The 23,745-nt window shown below is 54.6% G+C and overlaps 10 protein-coding genes across 10 annotated transcripts; 6 read left to right on the top strand and 4 right to left on the bottom strand.

The window, feature by feature from the left end:
- Positions 1-344: 344 nt before the first annotated feature.
- G647_05394 (uncharacterized protein) lies at positions 345-566 on the top strand (the record flags this gene model as incomplete). Its single annotated transcript, XM_008729725.1, has 1 exon — positions 345-566. One exon carries the CDS (start codon positions 345-347, stop codon positions 564-566), a length of 222 nt encoding a protein of 73 aa, XP_008727947.1.
- Positions 567-1,429: 863 nt separating this feature from the next.
- On the top strand, positions 1,430-3,199 carry G647_05393 (uncharacterized protein; the record flags this gene model as incomplete). Its single annotated transcript, XM_008729724.1, has 1 exon — positions 1,430-3,199. The coding sequence occupies one exon, from the start codon at positions 1,430-1,432 to the stop codon at positions 3,197-3,199; it is 1,770 nt and encodes a 589-aa protein (XP_008727946.1).
- Positions 3,200-4,919: 1,720 nt separating this feature from the next.
- On the top strand, positions 4,920-5,579 carry G647_05392 (uncharacterized protein; the record flags this gene model as incomplete). Its single annotated transcript, XM_008729723.1, has 1 exon — positions 4,920-5,579. One exon carries the CDS (start codon positions 4,920-4,922, stop codon positions 5,577-5,579), a length of 660 nt encoding a protein of 219 aa, XP_008727945.1.
- Positions 5,580-6,289: 710 nt separating this feature from the next.
- Positions 6,290-7,409, bottom strand: G647_05391 (eukaryotic translation initiation factor 3 subunit F; the record flags this gene model as incomplete). Its single annotated transcript, XM_008729722.1, has 2 exons — positions 6,290-7,225; positions 7,305-7,409. 2 exons carry the CDS (start codon positions 7,407-7,409, stop codon positions 6,290-6,292), a joined length of 1,041 nt encoding a protein of 346 aa, XP_008727944.1.
- Positions 7,410-7,762: 353 nt separating this feature from the next.
- G647_05390 (uncharacterized protein) lies at positions 7,763-10,181 on the top strand (the record flags this gene model as incomplete). Its single annotated transcript, XM_008729721.1, has 3 exons — positions 7,763-7,996; positions 8,084-8,169; positions 8,225-10,181. 3 exons carry the CDS (start codon positions 7,763-7,765, stop codon positions 10,179-10,181), a joined length of 2,277 nt encoding a protein of 758 aa, XP_008727943.1.
- Positions 10,182-10,810: 629 nt separating this feature from the next.
- Positions 10,811-12,797, bottom strand: G647_05389 (ATP-dependent RNA helicase sub2; the record flags this gene model as incomplete). The annotated part of the gene is made up of 4 exons (XM_008729720.1): positions 10,811-11,117; positions 11,168-11,528; positions 11,584-11,994; positions 12,554-12,797. 4 exons carry the CDS (start codon positions 12,795-12,797, stop codon positions 10,811-10,813), a joined length of 1,323 nt encoding a protein of 440 aa, XP_008727942.1.
- A 601-nt stretch (positions 12,798-13,398) lies between these two features.
- Positions 13,399-13,545, top strand: G647_05388 (uncharacterized protein; the record flags this gene model as incomplete). The annotated part of the gene is made up of 1 exon (XM_008729719.1): positions 13,399-13,545. The coding sequence occupies one exon, from the start codon at positions 13,399-13,401 to the stop codon at positions 13,543-13,545; it is 147 nt and encodes a 48-aa protein (XP_008727941.1).
- A 735-nt stretch (positions 13,546-14,280) lies between these two features.
- Positions 14,281-14,880, bottom strand: G647_05387 (uncharacterized protein; the record flags this gene model as incomplete). The annotated part of the gene is made up of 2 exons (XM_008729718.1): positions 14,281-14,535; positions 14,590-14,880. 2 exons carry the CDS (start codon positions 14,878-14,880, stop codon positions 14,281-14,283), a joined length of 546 nt encoding a protein of 181 aa, XP_008727940.1.
- Positions 14,881-16,486: 1,606 nt separating this feature from the next.
- On the top strand, positions 16,487-17,524 carry G647_05386 (uncharacterized protein; the record flags this gene model as incomplete). The annotated part of the gene is made up of 1 exon (XM_008729717.1): positions 16,487-17,524. The coding sequence occupies one exon, from the start codon at positions 16,487-16,489 to the stop codon at positions 17,522-17,524; it is 1,038 nt and encodes a 345-aa protein (XP_008727939.1).
- An 868-nt stretch (positions 17,525-18,392) lies between these two features.
- G647_05385 (uncharacterized protein) lies at positions 18,393-20,734 on the bottom strand (the record flags this gene model as incomplete). The annotated part of the gene is made up of 3 exons (XM_008729716.1): positions 18,393-20,531; positions 20,580-20,632; positions 20,683-20,734. 3 exons carry the CDS (start codon positions 20,732-20,734, stop codon positions 18,393-18,395), a joined length of 2,244 nt encoding a protein of 747 aa, XP_008727938.1.
- Between the last annotated feature and the right edge of the window lie 3,011 nt (positions 20,735-23,745).

The raw sequence follows: 23,745 nt of genomic DNA, 5'->3' as shown, positions 1-23,745 counted from the left end.
TTCAATTCGAGAGCGTGACAAGCGTCCGCTACCAATCGAGCCGCCGGATTGGCACCCTAATTTTGGACAGCAAATGGACGGGATGGCACACTCCTCTACTTCTCATGCGGCGCATCTTCACACTTCAACTCCCCACATGAAGTCACCTCTTTCAGGACCTCGCGAGGCTCAGCTGTCACGGACCGACCCAGGCATGAAGCCTCCTATGTCGGCGCAGATGGTTAATAAAGCAGATAGGTACAAGCAGATCACCTGTCCGAGTTGGAATCACAGCGGCTGCCGCCTCATAGAGGCTCATTGCATCTTTGCGCACAAAACTACAGGCCGCGTGGCTCCTCGCGGCAATGAAACAGAAGCTAAAGATTTCACTTGTCCGCGATGGCGAGAAGATTCGTGCACTCGGCAGACATGGGAATGTAAGTACGCACACAAAGACACTGGTCTCTATGTGGGCATCGATGGGAAAGCATCACTCAGACATATTACCTGCTGGTATTGGAAGTTTAAAGGGGGTTGCAGATTGCCCAGTGCGCGTTGCCTCTACGCCCATGCAGAGACTGGAGTAGCTGCCTGGCAACCTGTAAAAGACTCGTGTGAACATCCAGGGCCCAACTCTCTCAGGGAGTTTCTGTGTCCTCGCTTCGAGACAGGTGGCCGATGCCAGTTCCACTCGAGTGGCACATGCCCCTACACTCACGACCGGTCCGCAAAATCATGTCACGAGCACTACAGTAAGGAGCAAGTCAGGCATTCGCGCATGTGTGATTCTGCGGCCCAGGCACCGCCTTCTGGTGAATCACCGACAGATACGGGGCGTCTGTCGCGAAATTGCACCGAAAGCGGTCAGCCAACCGCCAGTCTACCAATTCACAGACAAGAAGCACTCCAGAGTCGTCTAATAAACACAGACAAAGCTACGACTCAACCAGTTCAGCCACAACCTTCGCTTGCCGTTGGTATCTGCTTGCCACCTCCTGATGCTCTCGAACAAGAATTAGCAAAGCGGGCACTCAAAGCGTCTAGAGCCTATCCAGCTGGGCACCCAGTGAGACAGTCCGAAGCTGAGCAAACATCTTCACATTGCACCTCGGGCCAGTCTACGTCACAATCTAGCACTGCACACGTGGCTCCAGAACATACCACAGAGAGACCGCCAGCTCGCACGAGGGGCGCCGGGGCTGCTAGACGAGGCGGTTTGTTGTTCCGCCCGCCCCTGGGGAGAAACAAACCAGAAGCCACCTCTGCAAGGGACGTTGAGCAGCCCGTGAGCCCGCCTCGGGACGCGGGAACGATATCTAGTGCAGACTCTGAGAGTCAGATCTCGAACAGACGCGGTTCGAAATCTCCTTCAATGGCCTTGAAGAAGTGCGAGTTGTGCCGTCTACGGCTCTACAGTCCAGCAAAGCGTTGCAGGGGCTGCTTAGAGGAGATGGACCCTGATAAAGCTCCTAACGACGGAGTCCCTGACCCTTCGTACGTTGTGACAGAACCACTATGCACAACACCGGACGACTCTACAGGTTTGTCTCTGCCCGGCCCATCACTAGGGGATGTTCAGAGCATTGACCAGGCGTCTGTTACACCAGGTGTATCACGCCAGGAAAGAGCATGTGCTAATCTACGTAAGCGATCGACCAAAGAAGATGTCATGTTCGTAACGAACAAGCGACAGAAGAATTCTTCCAAAGTACGAGAAGCTGCTATCGCCAACCTACGACAAGGATGTCGGAAATCAGCAGGTGGTCTTTCGGCTGACATGCCCGACACCGGATCCCCTAAGGAAGACCGATATCCCCTCAGGAATCTGACAAACCCCGGACTGCAGGAGGAAGCAGCCTCAGAACGAGTTTCCGCAGACGACGCTACCACGCCATCAGCTGTGAACCAGGATGGCTTTACGGAGGTAGGACGCGCTATGTCGCTGGGAAATAGCGCGACGTCTAAACCAGAGACAGCTAGCAAGGCAAAATCAGTCCAGCCGGTCAATCGGAAGCATGCGCTCGCACCTAACACTCATAAGCGTACCAGGTCGCTGGCTAAAGACCAACACCCATCTGGCTCTGTGGTCGTCAATCAAATCGATGAAAAGGACGACTCTGCGGACCCGATGGAGTGCGAGGCGTCCGCCCACGACCCTGCACCACAAGCGCCCTCCCTGGCCACACCCAATGAGCAGATGGCGGCCTTAGGGGCTGCAGGCGAGACCATGCGGGAGAATGATGCCAATGGGGGAGGTGATCAAGTATCAGCGATGCGGCTTTACGATATCGAAAACACGGCCAGCGAATTGCCTGACAGTGAGGATGAATTTCTACCGGAGGACTCTCCATCAAAAGAGCACGACGAAGACCATGTGCAGCCACGACAAACGACGCACTCTCGGCCTTCAAACTCGAGGCGTGGCTCGCCGAATTCCAGATCAGCCGAATCGACGACCATCGCAGCAAGTAACATGAGCGCCTCAGATGCTCAGTCGCCCTCGACGCTCGGAACAAGAGGACGTCTTAGCCCAAGAGCTTCCCCACTTACGACGCCGGCTGAGTCTCGGAGTGTTTCTCGTCCGAGGATTGTGAGCAAGAAGACGGCCGATGTCAAAGAAGATGATGCGCGAGCAATTGAGAAACTGAAAGCCATGCTCGTCATGTTCGAGTCTGATTCCGAGGACGAGGATGAAGAGGTGGAGTGCGAGGGTGATTTCCAGCCACTTCCTCCACCCCGTGTCGACCCACTCTGGCAACGACCCGAAAGATCTCGCAACTTATTTGACATCGATCCTTCTCTCGACATGACCGACCCAGCCAACCGCTTGGCAGCAGCGGGGATCTTACCGTCCAGCACGAGACCGTCGAAGAAGAAACTGATGGGTAACCTCCTGTTGTACCAGTGCGCCGAACGCAAAAAGAGATTTGGCAATCCTCACCAAGAAGTGCGCCGCTACCCGGAAGAAGCGCTAGTCACTACGGACGTGCAGCTGGGCATCGACTTTGAAGCACCAGGAGATCCGCAGGTTAAGACGGAGAAAGCTACCATGACGTTTCGAGAATTTCTGGGTGCGCCGAAGAATCCGGTCATCGAGGCCAGGAAGGACCAACTCGTATTTCGTGAGAAGGAACAGATGCAACGTGTCGCCGGGAGGAACGGAAGGACGAGACGCAAGATGGAGTCGGACGTCTTTGCTTTCATGGAAGGCGGCAACTAAGTAGATGGATTGAATGGTGAGCGGCTTCGGGACGGGCGGCAGCGTCATCTTCCAGCGGGCCGTGGAGATCGAGCAGAAGGTGAAGAAAAGGTTTTCCTTGTAATGAATCGGGAGTTTGCAAATAAGGCAGGTCAGAGGCCGCAGTGACGATACCCATGACGCGACGACATCTCTTCCACGGTTATTCTCTTTCCAGTTCACGGCCTGGTATTTCGAGTGATAATGGGCTAGGGTGGGACATCGCACTGGTAATGTGTGAAAGAGAAACCAGATTCATGTACATGACCAAGGATTCTCCGGTACAGGGATTAGGACCCGATGTAACATGGCATTGCGCACAGAGGTCGTCATGATGGATTCTGGGGGGCGTATCTAGGTAGTGCTTTGTCGTTGTTCCGGTTCCTTTCCCGAGCTGTGAATGAACCATACATATATGTCGAGTAGAAGAAGAAACGTATTGATGCAACAATCGTCCGGGGCACAGTCTGGGATTCAGTCCTAGTAGCCCAGCATGATGGAGCACTGTGCCCTTCTGGTCAGCAAGAGATCAAGTATTTCAAAAGAGGTTCCGACTGCGCACATTGGGAAGTAGACGTCAAAAACCACCCTCACTCCGGATGCAACGGCAAGCAGTTTCGTGCAGGAAATGGCGGGAAGTGCAATGTCACGAGAGCAGCACTTGAAGGGTTTCCAACACTCACCGCCATAGCAACGCAGATGATACTAACATACGGACTTAGCCGTTCGCCTATACGTGCGCATTTCCAGAATATTCCTAGCGCCCTGCTCGTGATCAAACATGATTAGCATACATCGCCATCAGACAGTCCTTGTGCGGCGAGGGCGGGCGGAGTAGACGTCAGGAGTAGAGTGAGCGCGCTCGAGTGGGAAGACCTTACCCGTCTTTATTCCGATCCATGAGTGAAGGGGCCATCGAGTGCACGTATGTGGACGTGCAGACGAGGAGGATGATCACCAGGAGGAGGGACTGGAAATTGAATATCGCTGTCTGTCATTCAAGGCCCACGGGTCAGTCACTTTTGTCTGTGCCAGATTCCCAAGTGAACAATATTTGTCCGTATGCTTCGGGCTCTGCGTTGTCCCATGGGATCGTGGAGTTCTCTCTCCATTTGCTAGGGCCCATGAAATCAAATGCGACTGAATCGGCTTGCTGGTTTGGCTGGCTGAGGAATATACGTACCATCTTGTCGCACTGGTTTCCTGTTCCACCCAACGTTGAAATATCAGGGCCTCAGAAGATGGATGGGAGGCGATCAAACTCCGAGAGACCGGGCGATTGAGAAAGGGAGAGGAAAGGTGAATGCACTGGGTATCCTCGTTGGTTTGTCGTTCAGCGTACGAGTAGACAGATGGCCAGTCCTCGAGGATGCTGGGATGTTGAAACGTGGTTTATTGAGAGTTGATCCGACGCCGTGGGCGGAGAGTTTCGCTTATTTCTACGCTTGCGTCTGCTTCCGCCTTGATTCTCCGTACCCGCGACTACGGTGAGGTGCGCGAACCCTGCCACATCCTTCCATGGTCGTGAATCGACTGTCACTTTAAAGAAGCACGTATATGTATTGCTGGACTATCCCTCCACGTCAAATGCGACAGATGCGCCCCATATGCATGTGACCTTCTCCACCTGCTCCATGTCTATATCCCTTGGAGTGGCCTTTAGTCGACCTCTTCCTCTCCTCGTCTAGTCGCATCCGCCATAATGGAGCCACGCGCCCGCGCCGGCCGGCACAAGAACAACCTGAACTTTGGGCCCGAGCTGTCTTCGCTCCTCTACGCCTACGGTGCGCCTACGCACCCGGATATAGTACACCCGCTGGGCTCCTCCTCGCGTCAATACCTCTCCAGCCCGAATACACCCAACACAACCCACCCGCCCACTCCGTTCACACACCCCTTTCCCGAGACCTTGCGCGTGCTGGATGAAATGCTCACCGACTTCATCATCGAGACGTGCCACGATGCCGTCTCGGTCGCCACGTACTCCGGCCGCGCGAAACTCAAGCTCTCGGACTTTGAATTCGTGCTGCGTCGCGACTCTATCAAGCTGGGAAGAGTCCAGGAGATGTTCAAGAAAAAGCGGGACATCGACAACAAGAAGAAGCTTTTCGATACCAATGAGGGGCGAGAGGGTACGAAGCTGGCGGTTGGGGATCTAGTCAATCTCGGGGAGGTTGTGGGCGAGGAAGGCACAGGGAAGGGAAAGGGGAGGGGGAGAGGGCGAAGGAAGAAGAGGGACAGAGAGGAGGCCGAGGGGCCAAGTACGCTCAGTGAAGCGGGAAAGGAGAAGACGCCCGGTGCCCGCAGCGAGGACGATGGCGAGGAGAGGGCAAGTAAGCGGGCGAGGAGTGACGTGGGTTGAAGAAGGGCAATTGAAAGGGAGAAACTTCTGATCCCTGAAGCAGTCCACGTGACGAGGGGCGACAGGAAGATGAGTCTGATCCATGCCTGGTTCACTCGCAGAATGACCTGAGCGTTCTCGCGCTTCTCTTCCACGGACATCAGCGGCAGTTGGAACCTGTCTACAACATGGCGCGGTCTCCGGCAGTCCCGATTGCAGTGCTGGTCTCGGTCGTCCATACAAGTCGGAATTAAACTCGGTCTGCTTATCTGGGCTTGACCCGGAGTCGAAAACACACCGGCCCCCCTTACGTGGCCAACATCAGTCAAGCAGCTTGGTCATCACACCACGGAATGCTAAGCTACAAGCCAGATCGAAGAGCGACAGGGCCGATATGGCTCATTCAAGAACCCAGTTCTGACTGGGTGATCTATCTGTGCAAGCATATTCCAGCGTGCATGCATATTTTTGAGCCTCTTCCTCCCAGCCGCGGTATGCCTACACACCAGCGTCCCAGGTCATTTCCATCTCAGAGCCACCGCAATGAGCTTCGAGACGACGATCGCTCGGTCTGAGCATCCCTTGAGAATGGTAAAAGCCATGTGCTTTTGGAGACAATCTCCGCACCATCTCCTGACATGTCCTGTGAACATCACTGCCGATAGCTCAAGAACAATTTCCATAGCCGCCAATATGAGAATGCTGCTTTCGCGGCAAATGTCTCCCTTATTTTAGGCCATCGAGAAACTCTCTGCCCTGTTCTGTCTCTGTTGTCCACCTTGTCTATTCTGTCTTCGGTCGCCTCGCCCTTCCTTGTTATCACCTTGTTGTGCGCCTTCTCCGCCACCCATGGTCAATTGTGCGGTCGCTAACCTGTTTGACAAATCCATCTGTGTTCGGATCATATTGGCGAGATATGAGACGGTCAGTACATCCTGAATATGGTTGTTGAAGTCCTTCTCAATCTCCGCGGGGTCGACCTTGGGCGCCAAAGCCAGCGTGTTGAGCAGGAATTGTCCCAACGCAGTAGACGGCTCCGCTTCCTCCTCAATGACATTCTCCACGTACTTGGCCACTCGATCCAGCATACCCAGCGTATCTTCAAGTGACTTCTCGAGGTTCTCGATATCGGTGAGGATCGTCGCCGTCCTGCTCTCACTTTCCTTCGCAGTCTCCACGGCCTCCAGCCCTGCACGGTCGGCCTCGCCATAGTTCACCGTATAAGGGATCGGAATGAAGGCCGCGGAATCGGCCGCCCGTTCCGGACTGACGCCCACGGGGGAGGAAATATACGTCCTGACCTCGACGTCCTGGCCCGCCTGGCTCGAGACTGTGACATGCACGGCTGGGTACGGAAACGTGCCCTCCCCTTGGCTGCTGTAGTGATTCTGGATCAAGGCGGAAAATGTGTTCAGCTCCGAACTCGTTGCGTACCATCCGACCAGCACTTCCTTGGGGTTTGCGCGCAGGTGCAGAGCGAGCATGGCCTTCTGGTATTCCATGTCCACCTCGACTTGGTCGGTGGTTTCGGTGTGCGGGACGGCAAAAGACGAGTGCACCACCACCTGGGATTCATCTGCGTCGGACCGCGTGCCTAGTAAGGTGCCGATAACACGCTGTTGGTCTGGCGGGCGGCGAAGGCAGTGGTCGAGGATCGAGAAGAGGGCCTGTAGACATCGGTGTTAGTGTTCGAGTTCGGCAGCGGCGGCGGGATGTAGCGCTGCACTTTTCCCCGACGTAACATACTTGCGGCTGGATCACGACTCGAAGAGGCGCTGTGGTGGGTTGTGCGCCGACTGCGGTGGGACCCAGAGGACGGCTGAGGTGGAGGAAGCCATCTTGTTCAGCCATGCTGGGCGAGATAACGTCGCTGTAAGTGGTATCGTGGTGGGAGCACCTCTCTCTTGTTCAGGTGAGAGCCTTCGTGTTGTGGTGGCTCCAGGACGAAATACGCTGTGGTGGGTCAAAGATCGAGTGAAATTTGGGCACAGCCTTGCCAAAATTCAAAGCGAGGCTGAATGTGGGCTGCGGAGGCGAGGAGTGGCGCTAAGGCGATTTGATTGATCGGATCTAATCTAATCTTAACGCCGGCAACGCTTCGATATGACGAACAATTGCACTTCTTCCATTCCTCTTTTCCTCGATTCCTCCACGCCCTGCTGTTGCCACTGGCTTTTACTTCCCTCCAAAACAGGGTTGATACAATGACTGCGAATGGACTCCTCCGCAAAGACCAACTCGAGCGCAACCTGTTCGATGAGAGGAGATTGATCGAAGAGGGCATTCTCAAGGAAGACAATCCCCTCGACTTCAGTGTCAACTTCCAGAAATTATGCGATGCGTGCCGACGAGGCGACCTCAAGGTCTGCCAGGAGATGATCCAGGAGGGTACCAATATTAATGCAAAGGATCAGTACGATTATACGCCTTTGATTCTGGTAAGTCTTGCTTTTGGGTTTTCACGGGCATTGCTCGTCGCCACCCTACTATGTTTTTGTCGGTGTGCGTCTGCTGACTCCAGGAAGGCTAGTTTATGTGGGCATTATGAAGTTGTCCAGTTATTGCTTGAGTCTGGCGCACTCTGCGAGCGTGATACATTCCAGGGCGAAAGGTACCACTCGAGTCCACTTCGACAGGCAACCGAGAAGACACTAACTCCCTTGTAGGTGTCTATATAATGCATTGAACGACCGGATACGAAACTTACTATTACAATACGATTATTCGAAAACGACGGACCCTCTACAGCCACTAGCGTCACATCTGGTCTCGTTGCTGACCCGAGACCATCCCAAGACATACGACATCACGGTCATCACCGCCAGCGAAACATTCTACCTCCACAAATTCATCCTCTCGGCCCGATCACCTTACTTCCAGAGCAAACTCGCCCAAGCACCAGATACCAAAGTCTGGAAACCAGCACCCACGATTCCACCGCAGTCGTTCGCAATCGCTTTGAAGCACTTGTACCTCGGAGAAATCCCACGAGATCTCGGCGGCGGTCCTGGCACGGGCTTCACCGACTCGGAAATCCTCGCCGGGGTGGATCGAATCAGCAAGCATCTTGAGATCCAGAACCTCTCGCAATTAATCCTCGACGGCAATGACCGTCGACTGGCACGACAACGGCGCCAAGACGAAGTACAAAGAGGTCGCGACCAACTGGAACGATGGTTCCGCGACAACGTAATCAAACACGCCATCGAGATCGAATCTTCACGGGCGGACGACATAAAATGGGACCGCAACAACGGCATCTTCGCGGACATCCTCCTCCGTGCCGACGAGGACGAAGATGAAGCCGAAGATGAAGGAGACGTACCCGAACCGACAAACAAAGACCTCCAACGTCAATCCTCGACCAACGCCCTCGGCATTCCCATTTCCCACTCAGACCGGTCGCGCTCGCCCTCGCGTACACGCAAACCCCGCCGCTCGAAAATCTATCCGGCCCACAAGGCCATGCTCATGCGCTCGGAGTTCTTCAATACAATGTTTTCGTCGTCCTTCCTGGAAGCCCAACCCACCCCACACCTTCAGATCGTCTCGATAGACTGCTCGCCGGCCGTGCTCGAGATCATCCTCACGTTCTTGTATACCGAGAAAGCGGACTTTGGACTAGACATTGCCGTGGACGTGCTTTTCGCGGCGGACATGCTGTTTTTAGAAAAGGTCAAAGCCAAGGCCGCATTGGTGATTAGTTCCCTGGGCAATGGGAGTGCAATCGCGATGCCCGCTTCCTCGGCCCTGTCACCTGAAATGGTGGACCAGGAGAACGTGTCCCAACTGCAGCCGCCACCACAATCCAAAGACACACCCCATGGACCCAGCAACTCCCAACCCGCAGACGATGAACTTGACATCTACGAAATTCTCCGTGCGGCCTGGCTCACGCGGGTCCAGCGCCTGGAGGAATTCGCCGCCCGGTACATTGCATATCGATTGGAAGCCTTCATCGACACGCCCGACTTCGCGGAGCTCGTGAAAGAGAGCGCCGAGCGGATCACCCGCAGAGAAGAGACCGACAGCATCGAACTGCTAGATGATATTCGGTATTACCTGAGCGAGCGGTTTCGGCTCCGATTTGAGGACTCCGGGCTCGAGGACGTCATGGACGAGGAAGCCGCCATGGCGGAGGCGGTTGCACAGTCACAGTCACAGACACAGATACAGAATGAGGCCCAATCTGAGTCTCAAGGGCGGACCAAGAATGGTGCAGAAGACGCACCTGCGAAGCCCCCTCAGCCACTACCACGCTGGGGCACCGATCCCAAACACCCTCACGAGGACGAAGGCGTCGACATGTCCGCGTCGACTTCTACCGCAACCCCGACACCGACATCCACGCCTTCAACAGCATCGTCCTCGGTCCTGAACCCGCCCTCAACCGGCGGTGCTCCGTCCGTGGCCACCGCCGCCTCTGCGCCGTCTACAGACGTCGATCAAGATCCCAATCACAATCCAGACCAGCAATCCATCCAGGCCCTCCTCGCCTCCGGCGCCGTGCGGACCCTCGACGGCGAATTGGCGGGCGACGAATTCGCCGCCATGGCGGTGGATTACCAGATCCTGCTGGACAAGATCGATCGCTTGCTCGAGAAGTTGAAGTTGGATGCATAATTAAAACTGCTAGAAGGCCGGCCGGCGGGGGCAGGATGTTATGAATGTCCTTCGCCTTTCCTGTCGGAGCCGTCAATATAAAATAGACACACACATATATAAATATAGAAACACACACACGGGGAGAGACAGAAAGAGAAAGAGAGAGAGGGAGACCCTTCGTAGATTGAGTATAAATACGTGACCGCTATGTTCAGATAAAATACAGGATGAAAAGGACTATTCGTGCCGTTCTACTCCGTACATACTGTGTAATTAATTCATGAACCGTCCGAATCCATGACCAAGTGCCAGCTCTACTGCTGGAACAGCTGGACCGCCGAAGTGCCCACCGACGAAACAAGCAAGAAACAATATATAGGTATGGACCGAAGCAGAAATATTGGGTGGCATCAAAATCACTTTTCACTACGTCAGTCTAGGATTTTGCCGTGCAAAGACTAGCTCTAGTTGTTGCAGGCTCTCATAAGTGATCAATCTGAATTGTGGTCCCGTGTTTTCGTGCCCTGAACCTGGCTGCTTCCCCTCCAGCAATCTGGTAATACAGCATACGTCCACGGTGACTGTCGGCCTCCAACCTTTCGGTCCACTGGCACAAAATGTCACTGTTCGTTCCGCCCTTTCACAGTCTAGGACGCCATGTACGTGCTCGAGTCGACGCCACCCTCCGGATAAGCCGGCACCTGGGCGTCGAATCTCTTTTCAATCTCCTTGAGCACCTGCTCGTCCTGCTCGCTGCTGACAAAGCTGATACTGAGACCCTTGGTTCCGAATCGACCAGCCCGACCAACACGATGCAAGTACGAATCAGCATCGGCGGGCAAGTCGTAGTTGATGGCAAGATTGATACGTTCGATATCAATACCACGACCGAAGACGTCGGTAGCAACACAAATACGCTTATTGAATTCCTTGAATTCCTTGTAGCGCTTGATCCTAAAGGGAAGATTAGAACGGTGATTGACCCGGTTTGGTTGCAGACTTACCGCTCCTCTTGACTGACACCGGAGTGGACGGCAATGCTGGGGAAATTGCATTCACGCAGCAACTTGTCCAGCTCAGTGGCGCGAAGGGTACTCTTGACAAAGATGATGACTTGGTTGAATTCGAGGCTGTCCAGCAAGTCGTTGAGCTTGCGGTTCTTCTCGCCTTCGCTGAGCTTGATGGAATATTGTTGAAGGCCGTGGAGGGTGAGCTTCGTCTCATCGTCCACGAAGACCTCGAGAGGGTTTCTCATGAACTTTCGGCAAATAGGTCGAATCTCTTGAGGAAGAGTGGCGCTGAACATCATGACTTGCTTCTCGGTCGGAGTGGCTCGGAAGATTTCTTGGACGTCGCGGCGCATATCTATGGTTCCGGCTGTGAGAAACAAGTAGTGGAAGAGTCGGGTCACATTGCTTACCGATCTGGTCGAGCATCTTGTCGCATTCATCGAGCACAAACGCCTTGACATTGCGGAGTGAGAGATACTTGTCGCGGACAAGAGCATTGAGACGACCCGGAGTGCCGACAATGATGTTCGGGAACGACTCCTTGTTCTTGAGGAGCTCAATGTCTTTCTGGATCGGTGTACCACCGTAGAAGACTGCCGTCTTCACATCGGGTAGATACTTGCTGAATCGGGCATATTCGTTCTTGATCTGATACGCGAGTTCTCGGGTATGGCACATGACCAGCACCGAGCATTCGCCAGGAACAGGTTCCAGTTGGTGCAGAGTTGTCAGGACGAAAACTGCCGTCTTACCAAGACCTGACTTGGCTTGACAGAGAATGTCGACACTGAGAAGAGCCTGTGGAATACACTTTTGTTGGACTGCAGGAGATCGATGATGTTAGACTTTGTTCGACAATGAATGTGTGAAGACGACAAAAGAGCATCGCAGGTCGATCCGTCCATCTCCCGAATATATGCAGTCCAGATGTAGCAAGCGCAGTCTTATGAATTCCATCTCTTCATTGGCTCTTTTAACGAGCCAGCGACAACGCAACTCCAGGACAGCTCTTGTCCTGCGCAGCCACAACGTAGGTTTCGCTATTGCGCGGCACTGTGTTTGGCAGCAATTCTCAGCATGCCAACTCGGAAATGCACCCGCAAGCTTTCTGCTGTCGCCAACAATGTCCTGGAATTGCGACTTTCTTCGAAGGTGCCGGCAGACGAGATCAGGCTGTGGCATTCTATTGCCCGCCATGCTTCGACCGTGGTACCACTGGCTGGAAGCTATCGCATCCGCGGTGAGGTGCAGTCTCAAGTATCTTGCTCATCTTGCTTTGCTCTTCTTTTCTTGTTTTGGAGATGGACGGACGCGCTCGCAGCAGGAACAACCAGGAGGGTGGATATACGTCTTGCTTGCAGGGATGGATGAATGACTAACCCTCCGATGGATGTTCGAAACCGCAGTCGGTGATGGCACGGAGCAGCTCGCCCTTGAGCAGGAAGTCTCTGAAGCCGGTCGAGTGGATGCCGACGTAGCTGCCTTTTCCCTTATCGGTTGTTTTGCCCCCGCTGACTGTTAGGTCACCCTTCTTCGCGGCACCATTCGTGGCACCGGCGGCCGGCGCCTCGGGTGCTTGGAGCTCCTCGTCGGAGTAGTCGATGAGATCCTCTTCGGCAGACATGGTGGATGAAGTGGTCCGTGAGGCTGAAGGTGACCTCGCGGGCGGAGGGAAGAGAGGGTGAGGCGAGACCCAAGGGGTTGTCTAAAAGATCGCAATAGGCACAGCGATAAAAGTTTCAATGACACAGCCAGGCAGTGTCTCTAAGAATCGCAATGCGACAGACTCGATGAGAAGGTGAGGAGGAGGATGATGGATTTCAGACAAAGAAGTGAGAAGTGAGAAAGAAATGATGCTGAAGTGCGAATGTTTTCGGTTGTTTTCAGCGGCGCGCAAGGAGCGAGCCAGAAAGGCAGCCGCGCAAACTCGCCAAGCCCTGCTTAGTCAGGCACAGCCTTGTCCCTGCTCGCCCACTTTTGCGCCCTGGATCTTTTTGGGAGTGAATCATGACTGCTTCATCCGCAGACACCACTGGGCAGTGAGGAAGACAACTATGAAGATTGGCCACGTGAATCCTCAGCCAGCCACAGAATCCCCTCAATGGCTAAAGACAAGCCGTCAAAAAGTGGCGGCCCCGGTGTCCCCCAGAAACACCTACACTCGAGACTCTCATTCCTTCACCAGGCTGCCTCATATCTAGCTACGGCGAGAACCGGGGCCTCCAATGAAAGCCCTAATTCAAGTGTCGTGGATGGCACCTCTACGACGGGCGGGCATACGACTTCATCACATTCGGATGATGCAAGTCGACTTCTCATGCAAGTTCGTGGAGTGTCTCGAAAATCACAAATCCGCCTTTCACCAGACGTGAAGCATTCCATCTGCAAGCGGTGCGACGCTCTCCTCATTCCAGGAAAGACAAGCATTGAATCTATTGCCAACCCAAGCAAGAATGGCAAGAAAGCGTGGGCAGATGTCCTTGAGATCAGGTGCCACCGATGCAACACCGTCAAACGGTTTCCGGTGGGCACGAAGAGGGATCGGGGGGGTGAAGCGAAATTGGAGCCAAGTGCAAAGGATGGTTGATCATCACCATTCATAAAGTCGATATCGATCGTCTGGTTCCGACGTTCTTGCTTCCAGAGATTACCGTGCCTGGACGTGTCTCTTTTGTGGCGTGAGCCTTGACACCTGTAGCATAATATTATAATCACACCAAAGCTTCCAAATACCGGTTTCAAGTCGGCCAGTCAAATGCACAAATTCGCCATCGGCTCATCCTCCAGCGCCGGGGAAAAGCAAATACTTGGTGTGATATGGCAACAAATGACCCCTCGATACTCGTACAGTTCATCAAACATGAGTTCGTTAATCCATGACCAGCCGTGAGGCTTCCATCTCTGCGTTCGCCGTCGAAAAGGAAAGTGATAAGACAATATTGAAAATCCGAGGATGGCCGTATCGAGTGGAACCCTAACCTCAAGAAGCGTAGAATGGTCGGAAACAGGAAGAGCGCATTCGTCGTGGCCCTGATGCTAGTTCTGTGTGGTTGTTGATCGCACGCATCCCAGAAATTCGGTGTCATCTGCGCCAGCGGGCGGTGAATTTATCGTCGTCTTGCCCCTCCGGAGCCGTGTCCACTTGGGCGACTGCGGTCGAGTTTTTCGCTGAGCTGATCAACGTTGTTTCTGATGGCCTTGATCTTGTCCCGGATCCGCTTGATCTTCTGGAATTCTTCTTCGAGAGTGTCTATGTCCTGCATGATTCGTCGCATTCGGGCAATTTCATGGTCTGCATTTTGGATGGAATTTGCCGCCCGACCGCTGGAATTTCTGACCGACTGCTCCGTTGCGTCTTCGAGCTAGCCAGCCATACGTTAGACGGGATCTCCATTTCCTGGGGGTAGTATTCATACCTCTTCGATGCGCCGCTGAATGGTCCTCATGACATTCTCCAGATGCGTATGGAGGGCTTGCAAACTGTGGGGATCCAGCATAACGCGACCGGGCATGCTCTGACTGCTGGCGGCACTGACCGCACGGGAACTGGGCTGCGACTGCCGGCTCGTGCCACGACCACGGTCAGCCGGGACGCCGCCCTGGTGACTTCTTTGAGCCATGATTTGCTGTTGGTGTTGGAGGGTCAACAGCTCGGCTTGAGTAAACACGCCCAGAGCAGAACCGGCGACCGACTGAGGCGCGGACATGGACGTCCCGAGCGGACAACAGGGACAGTCGTGAAAGCGACCAATCTAGGCGTGGTGGCAGATGAGCTTCGACAGGTAGCCGTGATGGTCAAACGGCACATAGCACTTCTGAGAGCTGATAGGTTTGCGGGATGCCGTCAAGAGTGGTGCAAGAGACACCAGACAGCGAACGAGCTGCGAGATATGGCAGTCGGCATGAGCCTGGTCATTGTAGCTTGGGCGTATCAATCGAGCGCGTCGCTGGCCACCGCAGAGCCTCAAGGTTTGGCGAAGCGCTCGTACTATAATTTCGCCGTCTCAAACGAGCCCGCCGATTCTGCTCGGCCTCGGACTCTGGGCGGCTGCGCTTGTGTCTTTCTCGTCTTTTAAAGGTGAGCGGCGCGGGAGCCGGGGGGGGCGAGGTCTGGTCAGGCCAAGAGGGGTAGGACGGTCGTCGGCAGAGCGGTAGCAGGTGAAGACGGCGGGTAACAAAGTGACAAGTTAGAGACTAGGCGCGGATGCGGAACGGGGAGCGGGGATTGCAACGGTCGAGACGGTCGAGGAGGGAGGATGTTTCATCGCCTGCAACGATGACCGGGAGAGGAAGAAGGAATGGATACCATGCACACACACGCTCCAGAAAGGAGAAGGTCGAAGCTGAGCTGAGCCGACCCAGAAACTGTGTGGAAGAGGAAAGGAAAAGAGGAGCGCGGCTATTGTTGAAACTTCGCTCTTTAGTGTCGAGTACCTTCAGTGGGCAGTCTAGTGCCTGGCTACTGTGAGCAGCGAGCAGCAGGTGACTGGCATTCAATGACTATGTTGTGGCAGGATGGGGGAACCAAGGGCGCCATTGGCTGCGCCGCGATGCATCTGAGTAGGAGCGGAGGGTCAATTCGTGGGGCAGCATGGTCGAGAGCGAGTAGCAACTGACGGCCGAGACGAGGGTGTGGCTGTTGTCTCTTGATTTGACCCAATTCCGAAATCACCACGAGCGGAGTGGTGGGAGCGTGGGCGCCGTGCTGTGCTGTGCTGTGCCGTCTCTGAGATACTCACGATACTTCACGCTCTCTTCCCTCTGCAAGAAAGGTCGCCGATGCTGGTGCTGTGCTGGGCTGGGCTGCTCACTGCTGCTGTCCTCGCGAGTCCTTCTGCACCGACGTCCTCCACATGATCACCAACTGCACCACGAGCCGCATTGAGTTCATGCAGGCTGTCACTCAGACGCCGTGTTGCACGAACTGTGATAGCTGCGAGAGCTTGATTTCCATTCGGCCTGCAGAGGCTCGTGTGTCTGGCTCCTCAAGGAGCAGTCACTGTTCTCTTGACGAAGTAGCTGCGTCCACCACTGCGAGACTACTGCAGCCTATCCAGCTCTCTGCACCGCTCCTGATCGTCACCCTGCAGCCTGCAGAGGGCTCCCGCTTGCCGGGATTCGTCTGCTCCTGACCGGTGAGACCCAACGTTTCATGGGTGCGACAGTTGCTGCAGACGGCCGCTACCGATCGTACACTAATTCCCCGAGTTTTTGGCATCTGACGTCGAGTTGCAGCTCCCGCGGCCAGCACGGTCGATAAATCTATATCTTTATACACACCAGCCCGTGCCTTGCAACTAAGTTCCCGACGCAATGGCCAAAGACAAAGAAAGGGCGCTCAACCCGGCGCAGCAGCAGCGAAAGCTAGAAAAGGCAAAGCAGCTGAAAAAGAGTCGCGCGGAACTGCAGGCGAGACGCAATGAAAAACTGGCGCGTCGCAACCCCGAGCGCATCCAGCGACAGATTGACGACATCAAGGCTCTCGAGGCCGCCGGCGACATCAAACCTCGCGAACGAGCGATCCTGCAAGACCTCGAACGAGACCTAAAGGCTATCAGAAAAGCACGAGAATCACTGGGCGAGAAAGCGCCAACCTTTGGTGCGGGTCAGCGAAGAAAAGACGGTGACGGCAATAACAACGTTTTGGGCAAGAGGCGGCACGATGGCGAACGCAAACATCATCATCAGCGACGACAATCGTCCGGAAGCGACACAGATGACTCTGTCCGACGGATCCCTATGCCCGAAGACACTCCTCCGCCCCTTCCGAGGGAATCCAGACGCTATTTCCCGCGATATGAGGACGAGACCAACGCCTCACAACCAGATACCGCGTTGCCATCCAAACCAGGCTCTGTGCCCGTGGTGAAGACGACATACGAAAGTGCTCCTCAGATCCGCGACTTGCGTAAAGAGGCCGTCAACAGATTCGTGCCAGATGTTGTCCGCAAAAAGCAACAAGCCGCCAAAGGAGGACCGGCCGGTCGGTTGCTCGAGCCTGAAGAGATGGACAGATTAGAGGCGGAGGGATATCTAGGACGGAACGATCACAAGACGCAGGAGTCGGCAGGGACGCCGGAAGACGAGGAGCATGCGAGAAAGCTGGCCGAGGAAGAAGCGCGATTTCTCCGAGAACTGGAAATGCAAGACCAGGACACGACTGGCCAAGTGGATGACGATGCTCGACTTGAGGTCGGGACAGTCGAGCGAAGTAATCAGAGACCCAGGCGGCGTGTCGACATCGAGGAGGTTGAAGACGATGCACGACTTGACGCTGGGACAGTCGAGCGAAGTGGTCAGAAACCCAGCCGGCATGTCGAGATCGAGGAGGTCGACGATGAGGACACATAATGATACCGTCCTTCTAGGGCCCTTTGTTCGTCATCTCTCCCTCCCATCCCGTACTCCTCCACCGTTACAGAGTCTGAGACCCATGCGTGGCGGAACAATCTTTCCCGATCTCATCTCGTTGGTGACTATAACTTAAATATGGACTTGGGGGAGGTTCAATTCAATTCGCCGTTAGTGGGCATCAAGAGACATTCAACAGACAAGAAATCATTGGAGATGTGTGGCATTACTCTGGCGGTGATGGTGTCCATCCCTTGCTCAGCTCAGAGTCGATATCAACCAAGGTAAACATGCGCCCCGGTTTGTAGTGGCCATTCCTGATCTAAGCAAGACAAGGCACCCTCTGAGCGATTGCAGGACCATACAAAGCAACCTGCAATCTTTATCCGCTTCACTAGCCCCCAGTGACGGTCATCTTTTCCCGCACTAGTGAGCAATCACGCCTCGTTCGCCGACGTCGTACTTCGCGTCCGCATTGGCTTCTTGCACCAGGCTATCCAGACCGTCATGCTCGCACCAAAGAAAGTCGTGTACAAGCATTCCCAAACAAGTCTCAAGGCCTCCGATTTTCCTAAACAAAAGAGAGTATTCCGAGGAGTCTGTACTCGTAAAGATCTGGTGGCATCGTCGCTGGCCAGCCAAGTATGCCCTCATCGAAGCAGCCTGGCCTGCACACTCGTGACGACAGTTCTTTCTCCATCCGCCGGCCAGAGACGCCTCACCAGAAACCAGATGGCGGCGAGGACGGCGGTCCGTTGCGGCTCTCATCCACCTCCACCTGTAGGCCAGCGGAGTGTTGCGTTCATTGACACATGAAGGTCGTCAGATCATTCGCCGTATCCGATATTTGCCAGAGGAAGTCGCTGCGTCACCGTATGAGCCGGATTTGCTTGACGTCCTTCTTCAGGAACGGACTCGGCATCTCATCTCCACATATCTCGGGGTCCCAGATGGGAACAGGGGGAAGGTCCTTCTCAGCAACCCTCGCCTTCGCTGGTAGGCCTCCAGCACGCGCTTGATGCAGTTCGACGCGCGTTCGGCCTGCGACACCCAGCCCACCGGCCGGATCGTTACCCCCTGCAAGCTTGCTGCGGAGCCCGCCGCCGATGGTTGCTGCTCGTCTGAGAGGGCTCGTGCTTCCCTCTTCCGCAATGGCATGTTCCCTCAGGTCGTTCCGACTCGGGATCTTGCTGAGGCGTCGATTAGGGCTTGTAGCCTTGATTGCGGTAGCCTTGAGATCACCGTCTGTGGCATTTCGCGGGATACCTTTGATGGCATTGGCAATCTTTCCTGAAGCAATTCCAGCTCTCACTTGGGCAGCCGTGTTAGTTGACGGGAACAATGTCGGCTTCGTGATCAATTTCTGCATGGTCGCCGTCGTATTCTGCCTGGTGATAACTGGCCGGTTCCTCAAGGGCGAGGGATTCTTGAACGGATCGGTGTCTGCTACCTTTGCTTTCGGTCTCGTAGGACTATGCAAGTCAGGGAACTCGTCATCGTCGGAGTCGTCAGCCGGGTCGATATTTTCCTCATCCGATGAGTACGCCAACCGAGGTTCCCACCGAGCCTTCTGACGTGCTGCTTCGGCGAAAATGTTTTTTGCCCCTGCGGCAGTGACTGTCGTGTTGGCGGTCGCTTGAGCTGTGGCGTTTCGGCGAGGTGATAGCGCAAGGGACGAAATGGACATTGGTGATGGTTCGGACATTTGCACATCAACCGGTGAGTCAAATGTCGTCTTGGACCGGGCAAATGGAGTTTTCGTCTTCTTGGCGGGCGGCTTCGAGGATGTAATTGGGGACTGGATCGAGAGGTCTGACAAGTCGGTGATATCGGTTGTTGAGGGGAAGTCTTCCTCGCCGGCAGTGTTGAATGAAGAGCTCGGGTTCAGGTTTTCTCTGCCGTAGACTGGTCCAGGAGGGTTCCGAATCTCTCTTGGTACTGGCCCTTCATTTGAGGGGTTTTGTCTTGCCAAAACCTGTGCTGCGCGCTCTTCAACCTCCTTGTCGAACTTCTTGCGTAGTCTCTCCAGCTCCACTTGGACTTGTCTGTCAATTTCGAGTCGAGCCTTGAGTTCCCACTCGCGACGTAGCTGAGAGTCAATCTCATGTTTCAGGACAGCCCGATCTGCCTCAAGGGCCGAGAGTCTTTCTTCTGCTTGTCTGATCTTGTGCTCCGCGACCTCCTCCCGCGTCTTTAATCCTTGACCAAGCGCGACCATCTCTTGCTGTCTTCGCGCGAGCCAGATGTAGGGCACTGTTAACAATGAGCTGGTATCAGGACGTTGTCTCTGATTTGTCTTCAGGCAATGCGCGATGACGTTGGCCAGATCCTTGGAGTATATGTCTGGGATAGGCGGAAAGTCTCCTTTGCGGATGCGCTGAACAAGCTGTAGGTGGGTGTTGGCGTTGAATGGGGGTTCCTTGGTGCAGAGTTCGTACATGATGCACCCTAACGACCAGATGTCCGAGTAAAGGGTGTACTTCTCCCCAGCACAGATCTCGGGCGACATGTAGAAGGGTGTCCCAACATAGGTTGACGCAAAATCATGCGACTGGATCATCTTCGACAACCCAAAGTCACCTAACTTCACAGACTGGTCCGCACCCAGGAAGATATTCTCCGGTTTCAGGTCCCGATGGAGGATCATCTTGCCCTTAGTGGAAGGGGGAAGGACCTGTCTGGAAAAGTCGCTGCCCGCTTCAGGCGGGTCGACGCCATAGTGGCATCGGTAGAGAGCGGTAACGATCTGGCTGAATATCCTCCACACAAATTCTTCCTTTGCAAACTCCTTCTTCCGCTTCAAGTCTTTGATCACCGTGCCCAAGTCGCCGCCGCCACAGTATTCCATGTACAGGTACAGCTCCTGCGTCTGTTTGAGGTGTTCGCGGTGGAAGTAGCCGACAATGTTCGGGTGGTTGAGCGACGAAAGGATGGAGAACTCGGCGTGCAACTGGTCACGCTCCTTCTGGGACATCTTGAGATAATTGATCTCTTTGCGACACAAGACCTGCGGCCAGTCAGTAGAGTTCATGTGCACGGCATGGGTGTGGCGTACATGTCCATCTTGTTTCCGGTGTACTTTGCGGATGATTCCAAAGGCGCCGCGACCTATGCGATGTGAGTGACGGTCGGCAGAACTCAGAGAGTCTTAGAGTTACCAATGATTTCTTTGACCTCGTACTTGTCATTGTCGGCAGGTTCGAGGGCCATGGCGCTTGCCTCGTCGACGGGTTGTGAGTAAGAAGGCAAGCGCAATCTGAAACTTGCTGATATGGCTATGGAAGGAACATGCCCGGACAACAACTAACAGCGACAGTGTAAGAAAGACTGGGGACTGGGGACTTGCTTGCAGATAGCGCAGCCAACGTTAGAGATGATGTACACAAATGGCGGGTGGTGCAGAGCAAGCGGAATCTTTATTTACCCAGCCGTTGCGGGGCAACGCAACAGCATTGTGAAATACCCACCAAGCAGCGTGTTGTCCATATTATAATAGTTGCTGGTTGTGCTTCGCATTCACAACAACATGAGAATCAGCTTCACTTGTGTCTGGCTTCCGCCGGTTGCACGACCAAGTCGCCACCAGTGCGTCGACACCGTTGCCCCCACATAGATGTCGGTTGGGTTTGGTCGGGATCCCCAAGAATCCACGGTGAGGGCTCACCGAAAGGTGACATTTGGCTATTCCACTCCAGCGAAAGGACATGCCCCGATCAGGCTATACATCGGGGAACAGTGATCCCAACATCGGGTATGGGTTGCACCAGCTCTACGCGGTCTCGTTCGCCTCGGACAAGTCCAGACTTTGCGTGGTCGTCACAGACAAATTATGGACAACCAATGCGCGTTCCTTAATCCGTCGATAGCATTGGAACATCATGTAAAGACAATAGGATATTGCTCCATTGGGAGGCGAACTGGCTAGTACTTCCTGCTGATTGTATGACAGCTTCGTCCCTTCAGCCACCTGATCTTCCTCCATACAAGCTCGTCATACTTCCTTCACAGCATCTGAGATACTTGGGTTTGGCACGTGACTCAGCCTTATATCTGAGGCTCCACGTCGCGTATCCAAAGAGACACGGAGTAAGCCTGTGTGTAACAGAGGGGACAGGATCGCCAGCTGATCGCCAATTGATCGCGAGATCAACCATCGAGACTGTCTCGTCCCGAGCGCACATCACCTCATTTTGGAAGGTAGTAAGATATGTCCTGTGTATGCGGTGTCGGGACAATTTCTCGACCTGTCCACTGCGTCAGTTGGGGCGCCCAGAACCAGTCCGCCTTTTTGCGTCCGGAATGCAATAGGCAACCTAGACCCGGCAGTTGCGTGTTCGTATACCGTCGACACTTGGTACGGCGATAGATCTACGGGGTAGCTCCATGCGGGCAGCATTGATCGTCTTACGGGGAGGTCTCTTGTCGGGCTAGGCACATGCGCTCGTCGCTCGAAAGATCAAGATCGGCCTGGACTGGCGAGTCCTTGCGAAGCCCCGCTATCCAACTCAGGCAGGTCGAACATTCCTTCGAGCCATTGTTGGTGGACCAGACCTGTCGAGTCAGCACTCCGTGCTACATTCGACTGGATGCCACGGAGGCAGATCATGTCGCAACAGCTCAGGGCGATGAAGTGTGCTGTCACAAACTCGGAGTGGTGGCCTCAAATGGTGTGGGCTTTCCTGTCAGCGAAATTCTGAGACGTTAATTCCAAAGTACTGTGTACACAGATATGTAGGCTCCGGAGTTGGGGAGTTTTAGCTGCTCAGAATTATGCTGATGGCCACCTCGTCGGGAACTTGGCTGGGCTCGAGAGCTTGGCTCGTTCTCCGTGGTTCGTATTGTGAGATGTGAGTGGAATTCCCATACGGTGTACGAGTCTGCTATCAGACGAATTGGAATTTCGTAGATTGTCTGTGTCGATCAGGGGAATAAATCCTGCACAGCCCTGTCCCCGTCGACGCTGTTGACAACCTGACTTGCCTGACTTGTCTCCCTTGGCGAAGGAATCTGTTTGCACCCCTTGCAAAGAAGGCTTCGAGCGCTTCAGGACCTTGGAGAGCATGCATCATCTGCCCTTGATTGGACACCTCGACCATGTTTATCACGTTTGCTACGGACCCAGTGGGAATGAAGGCCCGTGACAAACACCAACAAATGCGACACCTTCTGACAATTGGGGGTTGGTGTTGGATGTTGCGGCCGGCGCCGTTCTCTCAGCCAGCCATCGTCGCTCACCAGCAAGGGGCTAGTGGAGGCAATAGTAGCAAGAAATACGAGATTTCGGTCCCGGTCGTGATGCATGCTTCTGGGACTCTGTACGTCAAACAGCGTCCAGAAGGGCATGGGTGAGGCATCTGAGAAACCCAACAGAGTCCCCACATAGTTTGTCTTTTGTCTGGCCTCGCGGTTAATCCTGCCATGGGGCGCAACCTTTCTGTGCGGGCCTTCGGGGACCCGGGGATTTCGGGGTTTCGATTTCTCAACGCTGAGAATTTCGAACCACGTGCCCCGGGAAGGTTGGTAACCGGTTTTTGCCCAGGATTATGGTGAGAAAGGCAAGGGTGGCATCATTTGGTAGGCAGGGCACGGGTCATATTGTGGCCCTGTCGCCGTTGCTCAAAACGGCAGGATCACTTTAGCCATCTACGGTAAGCCGACATGGTCAGCAGAGCCTCGATGTGGGCTGCGGGTGCGCGAAATGAGAAGTTTTGGTTGCTATCCATGACTCGTTGGAGCTGCTGTTTCAATCCCAGAATATGGTGAAAGAGGCTAGTTGCATAAGCAAAGTCTCCCTGACCAGGTACTCAGCGTCCTCGTCCAACACACGCCAACACAGAAGGCTCGGCGGAGTATCCCCACGCACACACGGAGAAAGAACGTCCCAAGCTGCCAGGAGAAGAGTCCTGTAGTCCGCGATGAGACAGGCTCTCGGCCGCCAGAGAAGCACACGGATCGTATTATGAACCTACTCCGGTATGATCGGGGGATCTCGGGCGTCCGCCTGCTGTGTGATCCTCGGTAGCTCGAGGGTGATCAGGGGCCCTCCTCGTAAAAGTGGAACGAGAAGTGACCTTTCCCAGCGATGGCTGCCACGTGGAAGATTGGCGGGGGAACGATCCGGCTGGTCTGAATCGTTTCTTGGTGACCTGTCTGTCACGCCTTGAACTCTGCGGCGAATCGCCGATGGGGTTCTTCATGGCGGGCTAGCCTGATGAAGGCCG

This window comes from Cladophialophora carrionii, assembly GCF_000365165.1.
Source record: "Cladophialophora carrionii CBS 160.54 unplaced genomic scaffold supercont1.4, whole genome shotgun sequence".
Classification (NCBI taxonomy): Eukaryota; Fungi; Ascomycota; class Eurotiomycetes; order Chaetothyriales; family Herpotrichiellaceae; genus Cladophialophora; species Cladophialophora carrionii.
Note: the sequence above shows the minus strand (reverse complement) of the source record. Positions and strands in the feature narration are given on the sequence as shown.